The 19,463-nt window shown below is 36.0% G+C and overlaps 1 protein-coding gene across 5 annotated transcripts in view; it reads right to left on the bottom strand.

The window, feature by feature from the left end:
- LOC124411187 (transcription factor EC) overlaps positions 1-19,461 on the bottom strand; it is a 57,885-nt gene extending 38,424 nt beyond the window's left edge. For 4 of the 5 annotated variants that reach the window (XM_046890153.1, XM_046890155.1, XM_046890154.1 and 1 more), the window contains exons 1-2: positions 12,004-12,397; positions 878-1,079 (exon numbers count right to left, since the gene is read on the bottom strand). In XM_046890153.1, the coding sequence (XP_046746109.1) occupies positions 878-1,079; positions 12,004-12,386 (585 nt within the window). In that variant the 5' untranslated portion in view covers positions 12,387-12,397. Of the gene's footprint in view, positions 1-877; positions 1,080-12,003; positions 12,398-19,235 lie in introns of those variants that run through there. The other variant, XM_046890156.1, reaches the window with a different exon arrangement.
- Positions 19,462-19,463: the final 2 nt, after the last annotated feature.

The raw sequence follows: 19,463 nt of genomic DNA, 5'->3' as shown, positions 1-19,463 counted from the left end.
GGAAAGACGTTATTCGCCTTCTTTTATTTTTACGTTCGCGCGTTCCGGAGCTACGAAATCATTTTGCAAGGGTAAAACAGGTCCCGTGCAAAAACGTCGGCTTAGAGAAGTTGGTTGAACTCGAAGCCGAACGATTACCGGTCGTACTTTATCAGTATTTTAAATTTCCGGCTGGATGTATTCGGATTACGAAATTGGCGCGAAAACCGAGATGTTTTCAAATTCTTAGAACGACTCTCCGCTCCGCTGTTTTATCGAAGAAGGGGTATAAGAAAGAAAAAGAAAAGCGCAGCTTTCACTACTACAGCTAAACGTTTTGTTGGGTTCGAGGTACAGAGATTAGAGAATCACCACCGTCCATTTCGAAATGGACATCTATCTGACTGTGCAGTGCGATCGATCTTCCGTCGACGATATCTCGGGAATTAATAAACGGATTTCGATGATTTTGGTCTCAATCGACGCGGCTCTTTTCAGTTTGGAGCTGATTAGATTTTGGATACGATCAATCTAGCGGTTTCTATTGCCTAAATAACAGAATTTAAAAAAGTATTCAAACGATGATATCTCGAAAAGGGATCATCGAATTTTTTAAATTTCGATCTGAATCGACGCTGTTTTTCTCAATTTGAAAAGGATCAGTTTTCGAATTCAATTAATCCAGTGATTTGAGTATTCGAACAACAACAACAAAAGAAAATCAACTATCAAATGAGTACGTAAATCAAATTTAGGATTCGATCGATCCAATATTTCTACGATGTATTTGAAGAGCAAAATTTTATAAAAACAAAGCATTTCCGTTAACAACGTTTTCGTCAAAGTTCATCAGAGTATAATAAAAAATTAAGCAAAATTTCCTCGTCGATAATCGTACCTGCAATACTTGCGGAGGCACATCAACGCCAATGGTTGAAAGTGGGGTCGGCGGAACGGGTCTCGGAGCGGCTGCGACCGGCCTGGAAAATCTCTGTTGATGTTCCGCCTCCCGTCTTTCTTGTTCCTGCAGCTGTTCCCTCATCAGCTGTAGCCTGAGCTGTGTCCGAGAAGTCGGTGTGGCAGTTTTAAAGGTTGGAGGGCTGAAACGAGACGCGATGAAAAACAAATAAGCGTTTAGTATAGGGTTGAAACTTTTTGGCGGGAAATTCAAACTCGAACTTAAATAATTCGAAGAATAAACCTACTTGACGACTTTGTGTGAGTAACAACGATTAGCTGTATTAGGAATACGTCAACTGTATCCGAGATCTGAGGATTTGCCGTCGATGTAGGGTATAATAAATGCTAAATTACCGTGTATAGTCCGAGCTACAGATAAGACAAGAATTTATTGTATAGGTACGATAATATTTAAGGGGTCTACCCAACTGACGAGCAAAAAAAAGGGTTTTTTCAAGATTCTTTTCATAAGTTTGAACTGTAAATATTGATATAGGCTTTGTTAGGTTTAATAAAATCACTCTCGAATTACATTGAAACAATTTTTTTTATTAATTTTAATCACTTTTTGTACACGAAAATCAGTCTGAAAAAAAGGTACGTCTGCGGTGTTGATGATTTGTCGGAGATGGTTGACCCGAAACCAAAAAATCGAACGGTTTTAGAGATTCAGCATGTTAATAGCCTTGAAATGTATCATACGATTTTTGATATTCAAAAAATTGACAAAATGGCGGTCATTTTTGAAAATAGTTGAAAGAGACCGCTTTTTTGCCGTTTTTGAAAAAAAAATTTTGGTTCAAAAATCGTAAGATTCATTCCAAGGCCATTAATATTCTGAATCTGAATGAAACCGTTTGATTTTTTTATTTCAGGTTAACCATCGCCGAGAAATCATCAACACCGCAGACCGACTTTTTTCAAACTGATGTTCGTGTATAAAAAGTGATTAACATCAATAAAAAAATTTTTTGATGTAATTTGAGAGTGTGTTTATTAAGCCCAACAAAGCCGATATGAATATTTACAGTTAAAACTTGTTGAAATTTTTTTTGAAAAAACCCTTTTTTTTGCTCGTCAGTTAGGTAGACCCCTTAAACGAATACATTCGAGTGTACTTCTGACGCCACGGTGAGAAATTAATGGAAACGTTTCAGATCACATAATAAGTACATTCTTTACAGAAAAAACACATGAATAAGTATGAGATAAATCTACGACAGCGGTACTCAGCCTCTGAATAAGTATGATCTTATAAATTTTAATACCGCGTGAAAAGAGAAAAATCAAAAAAATTGCAAATTTCTCCGAGCGTGTTGTAATTGATAATATCTATATATATATATATATTATTATATATTAACGAGCTGAAATATCTGGTTACATATTGATTTTCGAAACTGAGGAAACTGTTTTCGCAATTTTACGTAACGAGTGAAATATTCTTGAATGAAAAAAAAAAGAGGCATAAAAAAATTTACCATACACCGTACCGGTCAGTGTTAAACTGCTAACAAGAGTGGGAGCTGAGGTTTAAATAAAACGAACAAACATCGGCCGGTTTCAATTCAAAATGGCCGTTCAGGTATGACATCGAATGAAGTGGAAGAATGAAAAAAGGAAGAAAAAAAGAAAATTAAATAAATTATCGGTACAAATAGTGGGATAAGATGAGAAGGGATCCAAATTTTTTTTTTCTATCATCGATATGTGTATAAATAAATAGTAATAGTAATAATATATAGTATTAAAATAAAGCGTCAATTTTTCAGATCAGCGTAAAAACGAGACAAGACTCTTTCTCTCTCTCTTTCTCTCTCTCTCTCTCTCTCACTTTTTTTTATACTCTCTACCTGTCTCTCTCCTAAAAATAGATTATGGCCTGCAAGACGCAATATCGCTGAGAATCCTTGTACATATGTACATACAATATATAGAAATGTGCAGGGAATGCGCGTTGATTTTACATACATAAATATTTCTGCTTTCAATTATTATCAAGCTATTCTTGACTACAGAGGTATTATACATACATGCATTATACCTATGGGGTATTCCACGCCAACTTGGCCAGTGTTGAACCCCGACCATCTCAAATTCATTTCATGTTTTTTTCTAACATTCTACTCGATAAAAAACGCAACCTGAATTTTTTTCAAATTTGTTTTACTAAACCGATCATTTTTTATAAATATTTGAAGATGATTGCGAATGCCCATTTTGAAAAATCTGAAAAAATTCTCAAAAATCCAGTAAATGACACAAAACACCCCCCGTTAAGGAAAACGTGGTCAGAATTTTTCTTCAATTTTTTCTTTATCTTGTAATTTGGAATTTTGAAATTTTTAGAATTTCTAAAACACTCAGTATTAGGTGATAAATAAATATAAAAAAAATTCGGCCGACGTTTTCCTTAACGGGGGGTGTTTTGTGTAATTCACTAGATTTTTGAGAATTTTTTCAGATTTTTCAAAATGGATATCCGCATTCGACTTTGAATATTTATAAAAAATTAACGGTTGAATAAAAAAATTTGAAAAAAATTCAAGTCACGTTTTTCGCCGATTAGAATGTTAGAAAAAAAACATGAAACGATTTTGAGATGGTCGGGGTTCAACACTGGTCCAGTTGGCATGGAATACCCCATATACTTTAAAGAACAAACGTTATTATACACCAGGAATAATATAATAAAGTCGTGCGCGTCGAGTAGATAAGAAACGAAATAAAAAAAATAATAATAAAAAAAAAAAAAAAAAAAAAGGTGAACAAGGACGAGAAGTCGAAAAGAACGAAATAGAAATCGAGAGAGCGAGAGAGAAAGAGAAAGAAATGTTCTCGGCAGTTGTTATATACATTTATATGCGTTGTTAAATTGCCTTGATGCTTCGGATGATTTAATACGAACTGTGAAATTATTATCTCTACATGTACTCTAACAACGTACCTACCTGCAAGTACCAAAATGCGAATGATAAATAATACGCGAATAATTTCGTCGTTAATAAACGGTTAAAAATGCGGTTTTAATTGTTAAGGGGGGGGGGGGGGGGGGGGGGACTTCAGGGGGTGAAATTTCGGTTAGATCGATCATCTTCCCGTTGCTATGTTGGTAAGAATTTTTGATAACATCTTTTTAAGTCGTTTCAATAATCAAAAACTCGATATTATCAAAATTTCACTGTATTTTCAACTTAAAAACACCGTAAATATTCTACAGAATTAGACACCATTTTGGTGTTGATTGTAAAACCATTTGGTGTCAAGAATCGAACGATTTACATCAATAATGTTTGAATTTTACACTTAATCGTTGTCGACTTTTCTTAACACCGTGAACATTACAACAGTGTAAGTCAAAATTGCAAAAACGTCGCAAGTATCGAGTCGACGTTGAATGAATTTTCTTTAAAATAAGCGTAGCAATAACTTGCGAGTTTCCCAAAAGTCAAAAACAAACAAGAAAACAGGAAATACCTAAGAAACTAAAAAACATCACCCGCAGATAAAAAATTTGTATAATCAAATTTGGGGTAAAAGAAAAAAAAAAAAAATTAAAATAATGATTAATTATAAGTGACATATTTTCCTTACATATAATACGTACTAGTACGTAGAGGTGCCTCTATTCTATTCTAAAACTCTTTAACGTTAGATTTTTCTACAACCTCAAACCTCATCCGCATGTGTATTATTATAATTTTTGATAACGTCTCCGTTGGATATAAAAGCGTGACGCCAGCTGTCTAATCTCGTTGTTCTCTAATGCATGTGATATAAACGTGTTGTAAATCGTTTCTTTAATTTACACTATCGAAAAAAATTATACAACAATAACAACAATAATAATAATAACAATAATAATAATGATGATTATGATGATGATGACGATGATGATGATGATAGTAATAAAAACAATAAGCATCCAATGAAGATGCTAAAGAGGAGGAGAGATAAAGGGGGGGGGGGGGAGGGGGGCGATGCCGGGATATCAGCTTGCAGGGACTCTACCGTCAACTTTTTTTTATCTTATCTTGAACGTCGTCGGCGGTACGTCATATTGTTATACATTATTACACGTATATATAGGCATTAGTGCGTATATCGTATGAATCAACGTATCCGTATCATCATAATATATACATATATATATATATATATATTCCAAGACTTTAAATCTGTCGAACGCAAGTTGGTAATACGGTGAAACTCTTCGTTTTTTTTTTTTTCCTTCTTTAATTTGTGAAATAAATAAAAAAAAAACTTATTCCTTAGTTTTATATATATATATATATCTTGAACTACAACATCAATGATAATGATGATTTCGAGTAAAAATTAATTTTTTCTCATCAATGTTGCACATTAAATTTTTTTTTTTTTTTTTTAATACAAGAAATGAAAAATTTTTCTCATATATTTTAGAAAATATATGAAAATTTTCCAAGACGTGTTTCCTTCTTTTTTTTTACTCCAGTGAGGACTGTTAGGTATTAATTTGATTGTTTTTTTTTGTTTTTTTTTTTTCTTTTAAAAACTCAAGAAAAAAAAAACAAATGTTGCCAAACACGGGTGAAGCAGCCGCAAAAAATGGTATTTTCTTTCTGTTATACGAAGGAGTGGCGAGAAAATTCTTTTTAAAGAAATTTGGCTTTTTCGAAGTGGAATCAATGCGTAAAAAAAAATTTCTACAAGAATCCGATGACCCGAGGGAAATGACTCATCGATTTCACTTGGAATGCCCCATATATACACACGCACTATAAGAAGAACTAATGTGTACGTATCCCTTTCAAAGAAAAATATACAGCCATGTGTATATGTAACTATTTCAGACATTTGCATACAAATTAGAGAGAAAAATTATTACACGATGAGCGGTTGTGACGTTTCTTAATTTTTCCTTCTTTTTTTTTCCCTTTTTTTTTTTCCTCCAAACAATTCAAAACTATATACAATTTTGCAGCACTTGCTGCGTACAATCATCACCGATTGCATCACATATTCGTTTATTCCTTGGAGGATATATTACAGTATAGTAGATACCCATAAATGGCAAAACTTGTAAAGACGATGCGCAATTTTTTCGTCTTTCTTCATTGCAGATTTTTCTCCCAAGATTAAATTTATTTTCGTTTTATAAATTAATTGACGTATTTTACTGTTTTTTTTTTTGTTCTGGGAGAGAAACACGTGTGTCTTTTTTTTTTTTTTTCGTTGAAAAGTAATTGAAGAAAAATCGGACTTGCAATAAAAAGACCAAAAAAAAAAAAAAAAAAATTCGAACTAATGGCCGCTCGGTTATAGCTGGAATGACCCATATATATAGTATATGGGGAGCTCTCGCAGGAGAGACGCCGTTTAAATCGGTGTCTGGAAACACGTTGCCAAATTCGTTGTTCACGCAGCTGTTATATTAAACGTTAAATATCACCCTTATATGTATATACATATGTATATAATAAACGTAGCATCGGCGAATATTCGGAGTAAATTTTTGAAAATTATTTTCATACATTCGAATCAACTGTACACACTTTATTTTTTATTTTTTTTTTTATTTCACTAATTTCCTATGCATGCGTAACGAATAGAAACAACTTTTGTGTTTGAGATTTGTGAAAAGAAAAAACGAAAACAAAAGAAAAAAAAAAATGCTTCCACCCTATCTTTTCTTATACTTTTAAAATTCCAATTTCGACAACCGAGGATAGCAAAAATTAACGGATAATAGCGCAAGATAATTATCAAGAAATATACAGATTATACACCAATCATCGAGTGTAAAAAACTTCTTAACGTTTCTCGTCGGAAAAAAAAAAAAAAACAATAATAATAACAATAACAATAATTTTTCTTCAATCTCTCGACAAGCACGCCATGAAGGTTTGGAAATTCTCCAAAAATTCTCAAGCGTAAAAAATAGAAATACTTAATATGACAATATAATATATATATATATATATATATATATATATATGTATGTATATATACATACGGACGATAAACGGAAAGAACGACACGCCGGGTGTTCAGAGAACAAGTTTAACGCGAAATATTATTTTCCAAAACGACGAGGGTGCGTTGTTGTTTTTTTTTTTTTTTTTTCATCATCCTCGTAATCATCATCGTTATTACTATGATTATTATTATTACTGTTGTTGTTGTTGTTACTGCGATTTTTTCGTAAATATACCGGTTCCAAAGTTATTCAAGGTTTAAAAATTGAGTATGTGAAATTGCACGTTTTTTTTTTCATTTTCACTGCGAAATGACGGTTGAAAAATGAAAGAAATATAATATTTCTTAAAGTTTATGTTACCTTCTTTACTGAAACATCAAAATTTTTCGATTACTAAGCAAGCGATTGGTTTTCAACGTAAGATATTGTAAAAAATTTATATTTTCACCAATTTTTAAATTTAATCTGATTTTAAAAAACGGATTTATTAAATCTACAAGTATAACAAGTAATAAAACACTTCGATTGCGAGCTAACAAAAAAAAAAAGAACGGTTAGTGAAAAGAGTAGTTTGTTAGTATCTTTAAAAATATTCAAAGATCTAGATACCTAATGATCTGAAAAAACTTACAGTAATCAGAAAAAAATTTTTTTTTTTAAATCTTGAAAGGATGGATAGACAGAAATGTATAAATAAATCCTATGAAAGTGACTGAAATAAATAGTAACAACTCAAGAATGAAATCAGTCACATATACGTAAACCATTCTTAGTTCATATTGTGTTAAATTTTTGATTATTTTCTTCTTAATATTTATTAAATTTTAGTCTTTAAGAAAACCGCGGAACCTTCTCTCAAGTGACCTTGTTTTTTATACCTCTCAAGGAAATACTCTAATGCATTATAAATTAATATAATCTAACTGTACTTTCTTAATCTGGTGAAATAAAAATGAAAAAAAAAAGGAAAAAAAATCATAAAATATACATAAAAATGTAACCATTCTCGCAGCTATCGAAGCGTTTTCGAAACGCGGAAAATACGTACAACTTATTGTTAAACGTCTGGGTTTCGTTTATTTTTAACACTCGCTAATCTATCTCATTAACGAAACGATGAGACATATACTCCTCCCCCCCCCCCCCCCCCCCCCCTTTAAACCCCGTTCGCTAAATGTTCGAATTTCCAACTTGCTACTATTGGAAAATGTCCTTATGACGTCAGAGCCTGATTATCGGCGCCATTTTATTACCACATAACCTAACTTTTGAATTTTAATGAAGGCAAATCGTTATTCTTCGACTTTCAAATCTCTCATGTCATATAAATTAACGAAACGTAATCGATAATGTATCTGTTCTGCCAACAACACGTGAAAAAACCCTGTCAACGGTCAATTGTCAGCTCAGTTACATTGGTTTAATTTTTTTTTCCACCATATGACGGATTTCAAAGTGACAATCCCAATGGCTTCATTTTTTCGTTCGTTATTCCTTCCACATTGGAACAAGATGTGAATAAAAAAAAAATTCACAGCTATCTAAATCGTGGGGGGTAAAAAATTTCGCGACGAAATATCGGCGCGGAATCGCCTTTTTTTTTTTTACCGATATTCTCAATCCGTTCTGATGCATAGATACTTTTTTAAGAAAAAAAAAATACGGAAAAAGAAAGAGTAAAAAAAAAAATGAAACTAGAGAAAAATCACATAGAGCTCCAATCAAATTTCAAGCACATTCCAACCAAATACTTCCGAGATAAGCGTATCATGATTTGTTTCACGCCTATTCTTGATCATATTAATGTTTGAGCCGTTCTATGAAAAGAAAAAAAAAACCTGCAGAGACTAACCGCATGGATTTCACATTGAAATGAGGAAAAACAGAAAGCTTCAGTTGAGACGGACGAAAATTTTAACGTCATGTTATGCTCCGCCAATTCTGAGAAATGTTGTTATAAATCACCAGATGAGAAGTGTCTGATTATCATATTAAACTGACGGAAATTCCACGCAGTATGGAATCTGGAAAAATGATTCAACGTTTCTATATATAAATGTAATTATATCTTGAGCGTATAATACATTTCCGTTGGAATTCAATTACACAACCTGAAAAAGCTTCTTGCTCGACTATAAATAATTTATCAAGAACGTCTTTGAATATTGTAAAAGAATCACAGGTGAAAAATAAAGGGTCGCGAAAAATTCTGTTCAGAAGAGAGTAAAAAAAAGTGACTTGAAAGCTTAGCAGAAAGTTTTTCGAACTCACAATTCGATAATTTTTCTCTTTATACCTGATTTTGCCAATCAAAGTCTTTATAGTTCGACGGTTTTTGGTCGTGGAGTTTATAATATAAAAATAACCGCAAACCGCAGGTTATTTTCGTCACCTCGCCGTTTCACGCTACCATCTATAAGCGATTTCAAGCCTGAGGATGGACGCTTATACTTAAGCCAGCTGTGAAAAAATGATTCAAACGAAATTCGAAGCGAAACTAATTGCCGTGCACCGATTCGTCACGGATTATGTTAGGTAATGTTGGGTTAGGTTAGGTTAGGTTAGGTTAGAGGAGTTTCGTTCATTTGGATCATCGCCATATTCTAATTTAATTGAACTTCGCGGCGCTATTGAAACTTTCCAAGGTTAAGGTCTGTAACTTCACCTCGAGTCTCGAAAATTATCGAATAAAAGAAAATCTTTCTCGATTTTGACAACAGTTTAAACTGTGCATATATTTCATTACGTAACACGATGATTTTGAAACCGCGAGAAAGAAATTTATAATACGTTATTCACACCGTTTTCCAAAAGAAACAAATAATCAAAGTATCGAGATTACAGTTTTTAACTGAAAACAATGGAAGAGAGTTAGATGACGTCACGTGACACTGGCCAATAGGTGACAAGCATGGCAGCGGTTCTCATTTAGTTTCCCCGGGACATGCCGACTAGTTTACAAACTTTTGAGATCTCAACCGATGTCTTGTATAGACGGATAAAATTCGATAATGATCGATAATGATTCCAGACAGAAATACTGAGAAAAAGAATCGGTGAATATATTATCATGGACAAGGAATCGAACTGCGGTATAATAATACGCCGAATTCTCCTTAGTAAAACAATAAATATGCAATATAACGAGGTATGTTCACGTGTATTAAGAATGAACGGCTTGAGATCGGTATTAACCGGTTTTTACCAGTGTTCAATTCCCTCGCGTGATATACATATAAGATATTGAGAAGGATGTATCAATCCGACTGCGAAAACGATAATATAATGAAGTAAACATAAACTGCGGGATACAGTTTGAAGCAAAGTTAAATATAATTATATTTAGGATAAGCGAAAAAAAAATTACTATTTTTCTTTCGTTAGTCAGCATGAAAATATCGGTTCAAAATGACGAGATGATAAAATAGGTGAAAAAATAGTGAAATTTAATAAAACAAAAATCACCCAAGAAGAGTGTTTTTTTTTCAAAAATAGAACCTTTGTACCCAACTAACGGTATCTCCTCATCGTAAATCATAACCTCTAATAACAACGCTACGCGCTGCATTCGAGGTGTTGAGAGGAGAGGAGAGAAGAGAAGAGAGCGGCTGCAGCAGGCTGCCAAAGAATAATGCGCGTTCTAGTGCAGTAATTGGCGATATAAATTTTCAAAATACATCTCACGTGGGCACTAAAAAATCTCTTTGTCTTTACGGGTCTTTTGTTTTTCACTGTCTATCTTGTACTAAACGTTATATCGGACAAACAGACGCGTAACGAGTACCGTTCTAAAGGCAAAAAAATAACAATGACAAGAAAAAAAAAAAAAAAAAAAAAACGAATTGACTCGGATTTGGTATCGATAGATAAATTAGCATTACTTCGAAGTGATATATTAGTTCACATTCCAATCTATGAGATTTTATAATTGAAACTTCATCAGAGAATAATGAAAATTAATTTATCGCAATGTTTTGCGTAATCTGTTCAACTCTTTGCGGAAATTGAAATCAGCGCAAGAATAAATTTTAGCATAAAAGAATAAAGATTTGGGGGTAAACGATATCCGAGCAAAGCAAAGTCTCTACAATATTTCAGAGTCAATTTAGAAGTGTGCGGATAGCTCGTGGCATTCGTAACAGACGTTTGATCGCCTCGCGGTTATACTGTAAAAAAAAATATACAAAAAGTGCAAAGTATATACGACCCAGCGAATCCATTTTTGTCGGGGTAAACGTCACGGACATAATTTTGATGAGAGTCATTTTTCTTTCCCCGTCCTTCTGTCTCCCTCTCACTCGATTTCACCAAACATCACAACGTTTCGCAATCCTGTTCCTTCATAAACGATTCGCGTTACACGAGAATGAAAATAGATTGATATTTCAGTTGGACAAGAAGGAGAGCAAGCAGAGCGTAAAATGTAAACCGTCGTTTCGAGGCGAACAAACGTTACTTTAACCTGCAAGCTTCACCGCAACAGATCTTTAGTTGTTAAAAAATTGAAGAGGATAATAATAATTGGAATATGAGATAGGAAATGGTGAGAAGCTTAAGAGTTTATAACAAGCCGGTAGTTAAAAGAAAAACGAAGACTAGTTATAAAATTATGTTGCCAAAAGCGGTAACTACAAATTCTAAAGCTAAGCACTTGAACGCGATCGCATTTTTTGGGTGACAAATGACTGGACTGACTGCAATTAGCAGGCATCGATTCAATTATCTGCCAAATTAGCTATCAAAATATGTATGTGATTAATTGTTAAACGTCAAACACGTAATCTGCGTTTTTTAAATCATAGAATATTTTTCGATGCAAAATCTAAAAAAATAAGTATCATTTAAACCACATTTGACTTGATCAACGCTATCCAAATTTTCGAAACGTAACGTTTTCAACGTTCAAAATGTGAACCCGAGAAATCAATAATCGAAGGTCACAGCAAAACTTGAATTTTGTAATAAAATCAACGCCCTGTGAAACAGCGTAGAAATATCGGGGGGGGGGGGGGGGGGGGGGGGTAGACAAACTAACGAACATTGCAAGATTTCAATAATACGACGAAAGTAGTCCGGTACGTAGATATGCATGTGGATACTACCATCCATGCGGCCTGGTGTCCCGCAAGATGGCGTTGGAGTTACCATCGGTCGGTAAAACAGGCTGATCGACAATGGACGGATCCATTTCTAGTATCATGCGAAGATCATCGTCGATGCCGAGATGCACTCTGACGGTTGTGTTTCGTCCGACGTCTTCGTAGTTTCCCTGACTTCTGGCCCGAAAATTCCCAGCGGCATACCGATGTCGACATTTTTCGAGTTGCGGACACGAGCCACCGACCGCAGCGCCGCCGAACGAATTCTCCATGCCTTGAGTAGCGACGCGCTTCAGACCGGATCGAGTGGAGTCGTTTATTCGGTCGAGTCTCGCAATGAGCTCTTCGAATTCGCCGATCTGACGTGACGCCTCGTCGGTCTGCATAATGACGACGGTGCACCGTCGCCGTCACGCATAGGCGGGTGATTTTTATTCTCTTTCTCTCTCTCTCTCTCTATATATATATATATATATATTATATATCTAACTCCCCCTCCCTTTCCTCTCTTACGCCCCCTTTTAAACGTATGTGTATGAAATTTGGTGACCACCAACGCGAAAACGGGTAAAAAGACGAGACGCGCGACGTACGCCTCCTCGAGCCCCGTTGCTACTACGTCCGACGAAGAGCCCTGACGCATCTCGTCGAGCATGTACCACCTATAGTGTGCCAACATTCGTTGCGCGCTCGCCGCAAACACCTTGGAACTCCTCGTAATCTCTAACGAAGCCCACGTGTGTGCCGAAAAACCAACACGGCGGCACCGACACGGCTACTCAACCAACGCGATCCTCCAATTCTTGACAGCGTAATTTTCTATTCTCGACTTGCCAGCGCCCCATCCGCTCTCTCTCTCTCTCTCTCTCTCTCTGTTATTACTTCCCGCCGGTGCGACGACGGCACCTGCTGTCATTCCATTTTCAAAAAACATCTCCTGTCGATAACCGTTGGTACGATTTTATTCTATCTACACAGGGTGGTCCTGTAACTCGCTGAGTTGTTGTTGGAATTAAAACGTTGAATTTCACGAGGAAAAGATTTTTCTGACTCCTCGTAAGGTTCATTAGTCGTGGAAATAGGTGGGAGACAAAACTTGAGAGATTTCGAATGGCTGATATAGCGAAATTTCAAAAATGAGAAAATAAAGTGACGAAAGATGAATCGTTCGAAATCAAGATTTCAATTTCAAATTCTTTAATTCATTCTCTTTGCCGATGTTTCGCAATATTTAAACGATCAGTTTTGGTTTGGAAAACTGAGAGAGCTTTTTCTGCGATCATTGAACAATACCCAAATATTTTTTTTACGATTTTTAGAACTGAGTTTTGAAGTAAAAAATCACTTTTCGGGTGAATTTCACCCAACGTGACCGCCATGCGATTCTACCGAGATGAGTCCGATATTATGGTTAAAATTCCATCGAATTTTAGATAGCCGTTGAAAATGTAAGAAATTAGTCGATTTTGATAAATCTTGATACCTAAAGATTTTTTCATAACGCTGCTTACTTGTTTGAATTCAAAATTCAGAAATTTAAAGAAGCGGATCAAAAACTCGATTACGCTGAATTTCTCAATTTTGATTTTAAATCAATGATCAGCGGCCTCAAAAAGGGTCAGGTACCAAGTCACCATCGAAATCAAATAATTACTCGCATTTGCGTCCACCATGTTGGACATGCCATTACAAGTTCTCAGGAACCTCAAAAACCCCTTACTTCCAAATTTCTAGACTATAAGAGTCAATAAATGAAAGAGAACAAAATTGAAGCGAGTAACATTGACGTAATGGAACATTGAAGAGAAAAAAAAATCCCCAATTCACAATTTCGAAATCACTATGAAATTGAGTTTTGAAAAATGTGAGACACATTTTGCTTTATGCTAGCCTACTGTCTTCTAGATTTCAGACCATACTAAAATGGCGTCGTTACAATAACCTTAGAAACTTCAACCCCATAAAAATAGTGCAGGTATACCCCAAGTTGGTAAATAGCTGACTTCACAGCTTCGTCAATCTGCGGGAAAGAGAAATTTCGATCCCAATCTGTAACCATCATTCCTCCTCATGCAAAACAACGCCATAAAATTGCTGTTTTCGAGTCAGCTCACACCTTGTACATCCGGCTATTCTATCGGTGATAAAAACCGTCCCGAATCCTCTGCGAAAAACTCGATCCGATGTCTTGGTGAGTAAGATTTTTGCTGAAAATTTTTTTTACAGACGCGAATACTGAACGGTTAGTTTCATACGAGAGGTCGACCACCCTTCGTGACTGGAGTACACAAGAATAATCGTAGTAGTTCCTAGAACCATTAGGATCACCTAAAAATCTTGAAAACATTTTTCAAATCCCAAAACCACGTTCCGTCAAGTTGGGTATGAAGTGTTTCAAGATCATAGCCTGCGAGTTCGAAAAATGACTTCAACCAGCACTTGGGAAAATCTTTTGAAACGACCGTTGAAATCAATTCCAAAACTATTAAACCCATTTCTCAAATCTAACCGAAACAGTTTAAAAGCCTCCGAGAAAAGAAATTATTTCGAATTATATAAAAGGTAGAAAAAAAATCCCATAAACATTTGCGAAACAATTATACTGCGATCTAGAGTAAAATAATTTAAAATCCTCACGACGAGTCTGGAGTCTTGAAAACCGGTTCGGGCAAAAATTAATGAGTGTTAAACTCCCAGGTGTCAGACCTCAAATATTCACAGCCAACGTCAGGGAATTCCCAGTCGTATAATCCGGTATAGCTATAATAATACAGATTTAAATATATTCCGTAGATATAAATTGGTCCAATTTTCTTCAACTCGACGTTTACAACTGACGAAGAGCAAACAATATCTTAAAAGCTTCTCCGCCACCCACGTAATTCGAGACTTTGACATCGAGTGTATATCTACATATACCTGTAGAAGGGAATCTGTCCAATCTTGCGATCGAATAACGAATGTGACGTTGAATAAATCGGATCGATCGTATATTACTCGATACATTCGATAATTGAAATTCGATGTGACATTATTCGCCAGCGCACTTCTCTCGTAGCACAATAACAAAAAAGATTTTCTTTGCGTAAGCAATCAGGCAGTTACGCCGCTGAGTTCCCTCGTGCTTTCGCACAAATTACACTCCGTCTATTTATATTGCGGTTTGAAAAGAAAGAGAGAAGAAGAAGTGTGGGGGGGGGGGAGGGGGGGAGGACAAAAAAAAAGGTGCGAAAAAAAAAGAAAAAAAACCGTCGTTTCCTTTTTAGATAAAAACTAAGCGAGGCGCTGAGTGTATCTCGCTGAGTCTTTATTGAACCCTGCTATATAGTGAACAATGCGCGGTTTGCCTGCACTTTGCTCTTTCCGATTAGGTTATCCTCCTCCAGCCGGCGAATGACACACGCTGGAAAACCGTAACGTATAAACAATCTCGAGAGCGATATTTCTTTCCCCGTTATTAAATTATAATACTGAAACGACGACGTGTTGAAAACTAGGTAAATCCGACAACGCGAATTCGTGGAAAACTAATAAAAAAAAAAAAAAAAAAGAAAATAGATTGGATAGAATAACACTAGGCATGTATATTTCGTAAGTTTGCAATATGAGTGGTGATTGAACCGAAGACGAATATTGCAAACACGCGAGGTGAAAAGTCCGTTGCTTCCTTGTTGCAGTTTTTCAACAAGCAAGAAATTGAGGTTAGGGTCACGTAATGTCAGATTTGTTCGCTACGGCGCATGCGCGCGGTACGGAAAAGACCACTTTCAATTCCTAGAGGTTAAATCTGGTCTTTTCAGTACTCGGCGCATGCGCATTCGCAGACTGACTCGACCGTTATAGAAACAGGTACTTTGCGTACGGAAAACACGCATGAAAAAACTCGTAGAACATGCTGGCATTGTGAAAGAGAAAAAAAAAGAAAAAAACAAAACTCGACAAGTGTGAGTAGAATTCGTGTTCTGAGGGGTTACGTATAAACTGAATATATGTATTTTTTTTTCATGTGATATAAATACAAATAAACTATTTTTGAACTTTTTCCTTTAGTTGTGCTGTGAGATTTATCTTCTCTACAGATTTCATGATTCTGCAGGTTTAGACGAGTGAGTTTGGGAGTATCAAAATACGTGACGTAAATATGTCGACTTGGAATTAAGCTTGAATTTTTTACACCTCCAAGGTGACCGTAGAACTTGGTATTTGGGATTAATTTCAACTTGATTCAACTTGTACCCGTTCGTGAAAAAAAGGGTCTCAAATTGATCCTATAAAGTTCCCGCATTTTTTTTTTTTTTTTTTTTTTTTTTTTCATGTCCGGAAGCCTAAAAATGAAGCAGAAAATCTTTAGAGACGTTGGGACATTGATTTTGACGAAGATCGATGATTTGGTTAAGAGAAAAAAAAAAAAAAAAAACACGAAACAGGGCTCGTAGACTCGCAAACGTAATTCAGTCGTTAATTGCTGTAACAACGGGATATCGCGGGGCGGAATACGAGTTGAACAAATACACGTCGAGCTAGTATAAACAGCCGGGGTTACGTCAGAATCTCCAAGGGACGGTAATATTCCACTGGGTCGCGTTCCGTACACCGTCGCGTGTTACACAGCATATACAATACCGACACGCGCTAACACACGTACATAGATCTACAGATCTGTGTATAAAGATAGATACCGACACTGCAGAGTTTAACCACAGAGGCGAGATAGACGCTGCAACGCAACGACGACGTCGACGACGACGACGACGACGATACTCGACGGCTTATTGGAGGACCGTTTAATCCATGAACAGACCAGGCTTTGACAGATACCAAAAATCGTGACGGAGAAATCGGAGGATGAAACCGAACTGAGAGAAAAATCGGCTTTTCCTATTATATTTTTCATCATCGATGGATGACTTCCATTTTCGAATGGAATCCAATTTTCATTTTGTAAAGGGTTAACTGTTAAGGGACAAACGTTGTTTGGACTACCAAGAAAACATTGAGAAGACAGCGAGTAGAATTTTTTTTTTCACATTTCAAATAAGAATGAGGCTGAACTAGGTTAGTGTGGGTTAACGCAATGAAATATTCGGGGTTAAGTTCAGAACATTGGACTAAATTAAAGTCAAATGTTGGTAGGTCAATGATCTTTCTCCAAATGGCACATGCCAGTCCTCTAAGGGTTAATTAATATGGTATTAAACGTAAGAAAGACGAGCACAAACTATGATTTCTCTTATAGTAATGGTATGCAACAAGAAGATGAAAAGCGAACGTAAGTACGGAAGTTTCAGCAACGTTTCCACGATTAGAAAGTTCACTCCTGACATGCCCGTGTGGACATACGTTGCACCATATTGTTCTCTTCCCAGAGCGACCTCGACAATTCCAACGAAAATCTTCTCTCAATACCTGCACACGACTAGGCATATACGCTGAGAGTTGTTTTCAATGAAACCTAATTTCACTACCGTCTATCAATTCTCACGAGGCTAGCTTTCGACAATCCCCCTTACAGTTACAGGGTCACACAGGATAAGGTACCGGCAATAAATGGTCAAAGTGAGATCGGGTGATGAAATTGGTGAAGAATTGGTCTAAACCAGGATTGACAAATACTAAGCAATCCATATACTCTCTGGAAATTAGGAAGAGAATGATCAATCGAGGAAAGTAAAAGAGAAGGGTGAGAAACTATGACTTTGAATTCGTCGACGTTATTAAACCAGTTTCATAAGATTCTGACTAACAATAAAAACCCCGAAGCGATGTTGTTAATCGATATCTCTTATATTCATACGAAGGTAATAATCGCAGTTTCAAGCCTGTAACGGTTCGATTGGTGACTTAAGGCTTCCTGCTATTCTTTCCCCTTGTGTTTCAACTTAATTGAAATTGGCGATAAAATTTGGGTTTAGCATGTGCGCGAAGAGAAGCTTTGAACAGTCTGTAAGGCGGTTGAAAGTATGCAGAATGAGCACACATCACTGTGTACATATCAGCGTGTATCATCATCGTTCAATGAGAGTTAATTGGTTAGTTGATTCGCCGTCTGATCACTCACAATCAGTGGAGTAAAATATTACATATATACAGACGCATATAAGCGTCGTCGAGAGTATGTATACAAAATCCCAGAAGTGAGAGAGTGAGAGAGAAGAATATGAAGATCGAGATGGAGAGATACGGCGTCGGTGTGTAAAACACAGAATATGTTTGAACAAGTGTTCGACTCGGCGCTGCAACGGCTCGTCGAAAACACTCGTCAGACGTCAATATACAATAATAATATGTCTGTAAACTCTGTTTTCACGCTTGAACAAGTAATTGAATAACCTGTGCGATATACTCGACGACGGAATGAAAAGGATTGATAAATGTCATCTTTCAAACCTACACCCAAAAAGATTGACTAACAATATAAGTTGGAAGCAAATTTGTGTATAATCTATAATCCGAAGAGTGTGTGAAAAGTTCACTTGGATTACACCTGTGCAAACTGGAAATTTTATTGAATTGTTCTGAAAAATTTATCTTCCATTTACATTTTTTTTTTTTTTTTTTTAAATATATTTCTCTTCTCTTAAACTCGTTAAATCAAGATAGTTTAGAAACTTGAACTTGATGATTAACGTTCCATGAAATTATACTACCGTAGAGTAAAACGATACAAGCGTGTCGATAAATTCGATCCCAAACTATCTCCAAATTTTAAAAACAATTAAAAGCGATTTAGTTAAAGTTGACTCATTCTAAACGGGTGTAAAATACTTCTTTAAATCCCGACCAAAATCGTTGCTCGGTGTGTTAATGTAACAATAAAAAAACAACATGTATACAACATTATCGAGACCAAGCGATCCTGTGAGCGACTGTCCCAGGTCAAGGCCGACTTTCGATAATTTTTTTCCACCGTCCCCCCCTCTTTTCCCCATTAGAACAACGCAGAACAAATTGGCGAAACGACGAGGTCAAAGGATGGCGAACGAGCGTAACGAAGGTAGAAAGAAAGAAAGAAAAAAAAAAAAGACCCGATCGACCGCGATCCAAATGCACGAAGGGGGGGGGGGGGGGGGGGGGGGTTGTTCGGATCAACGTATTAAGCGATATCAGAGATCAAGAATACAGATCCTGAAATCATATCGCGCAAGGGTAAAAACGGATATTAAAAGTCTGATAAGAAAAAAAAAAGAAAAAACAAAAAAAAAAAAAACGAAGAGATGGGACGTTAAAGGACCCACCTGCCAGTGTCCGGTGCTCGACTCTTGAGTTCGTAATACATGAAATCCTGCGATGAGGAGAGCATGGACAGAGCTTGTTCAAAGTCATTGTTGTACTCAAGTTCGAAATCCTCGTTACCAAGAGCGGCCAAATCGTATCCCATATCGATCCCCGACTCATCCATGATTTAAACTTATAAATTCAAGATAAATCGTTATCCCGAGAATACGCGATTCAAACGAACGTTT

The sequence above is a fragment of the Diprion similis genome, chromosome 10 (genome assembly GCF_021155765.1).
Source record: "Diprion similis isolate iyDipSimi1 chromosome 10, iyDipSimi1.1, whole genome shotgun sequence".
Lineage (NCBI taxonomy): Eukaryota > Metazoa > Arthropoda > Insecta > Hymenoptera > Diprionidae > Diprion > Diprion similis.
Note: the sequence above shows the minus strand (reverse complement) of the source record. Positions and strands in the feature narration are given on the sequence as shown.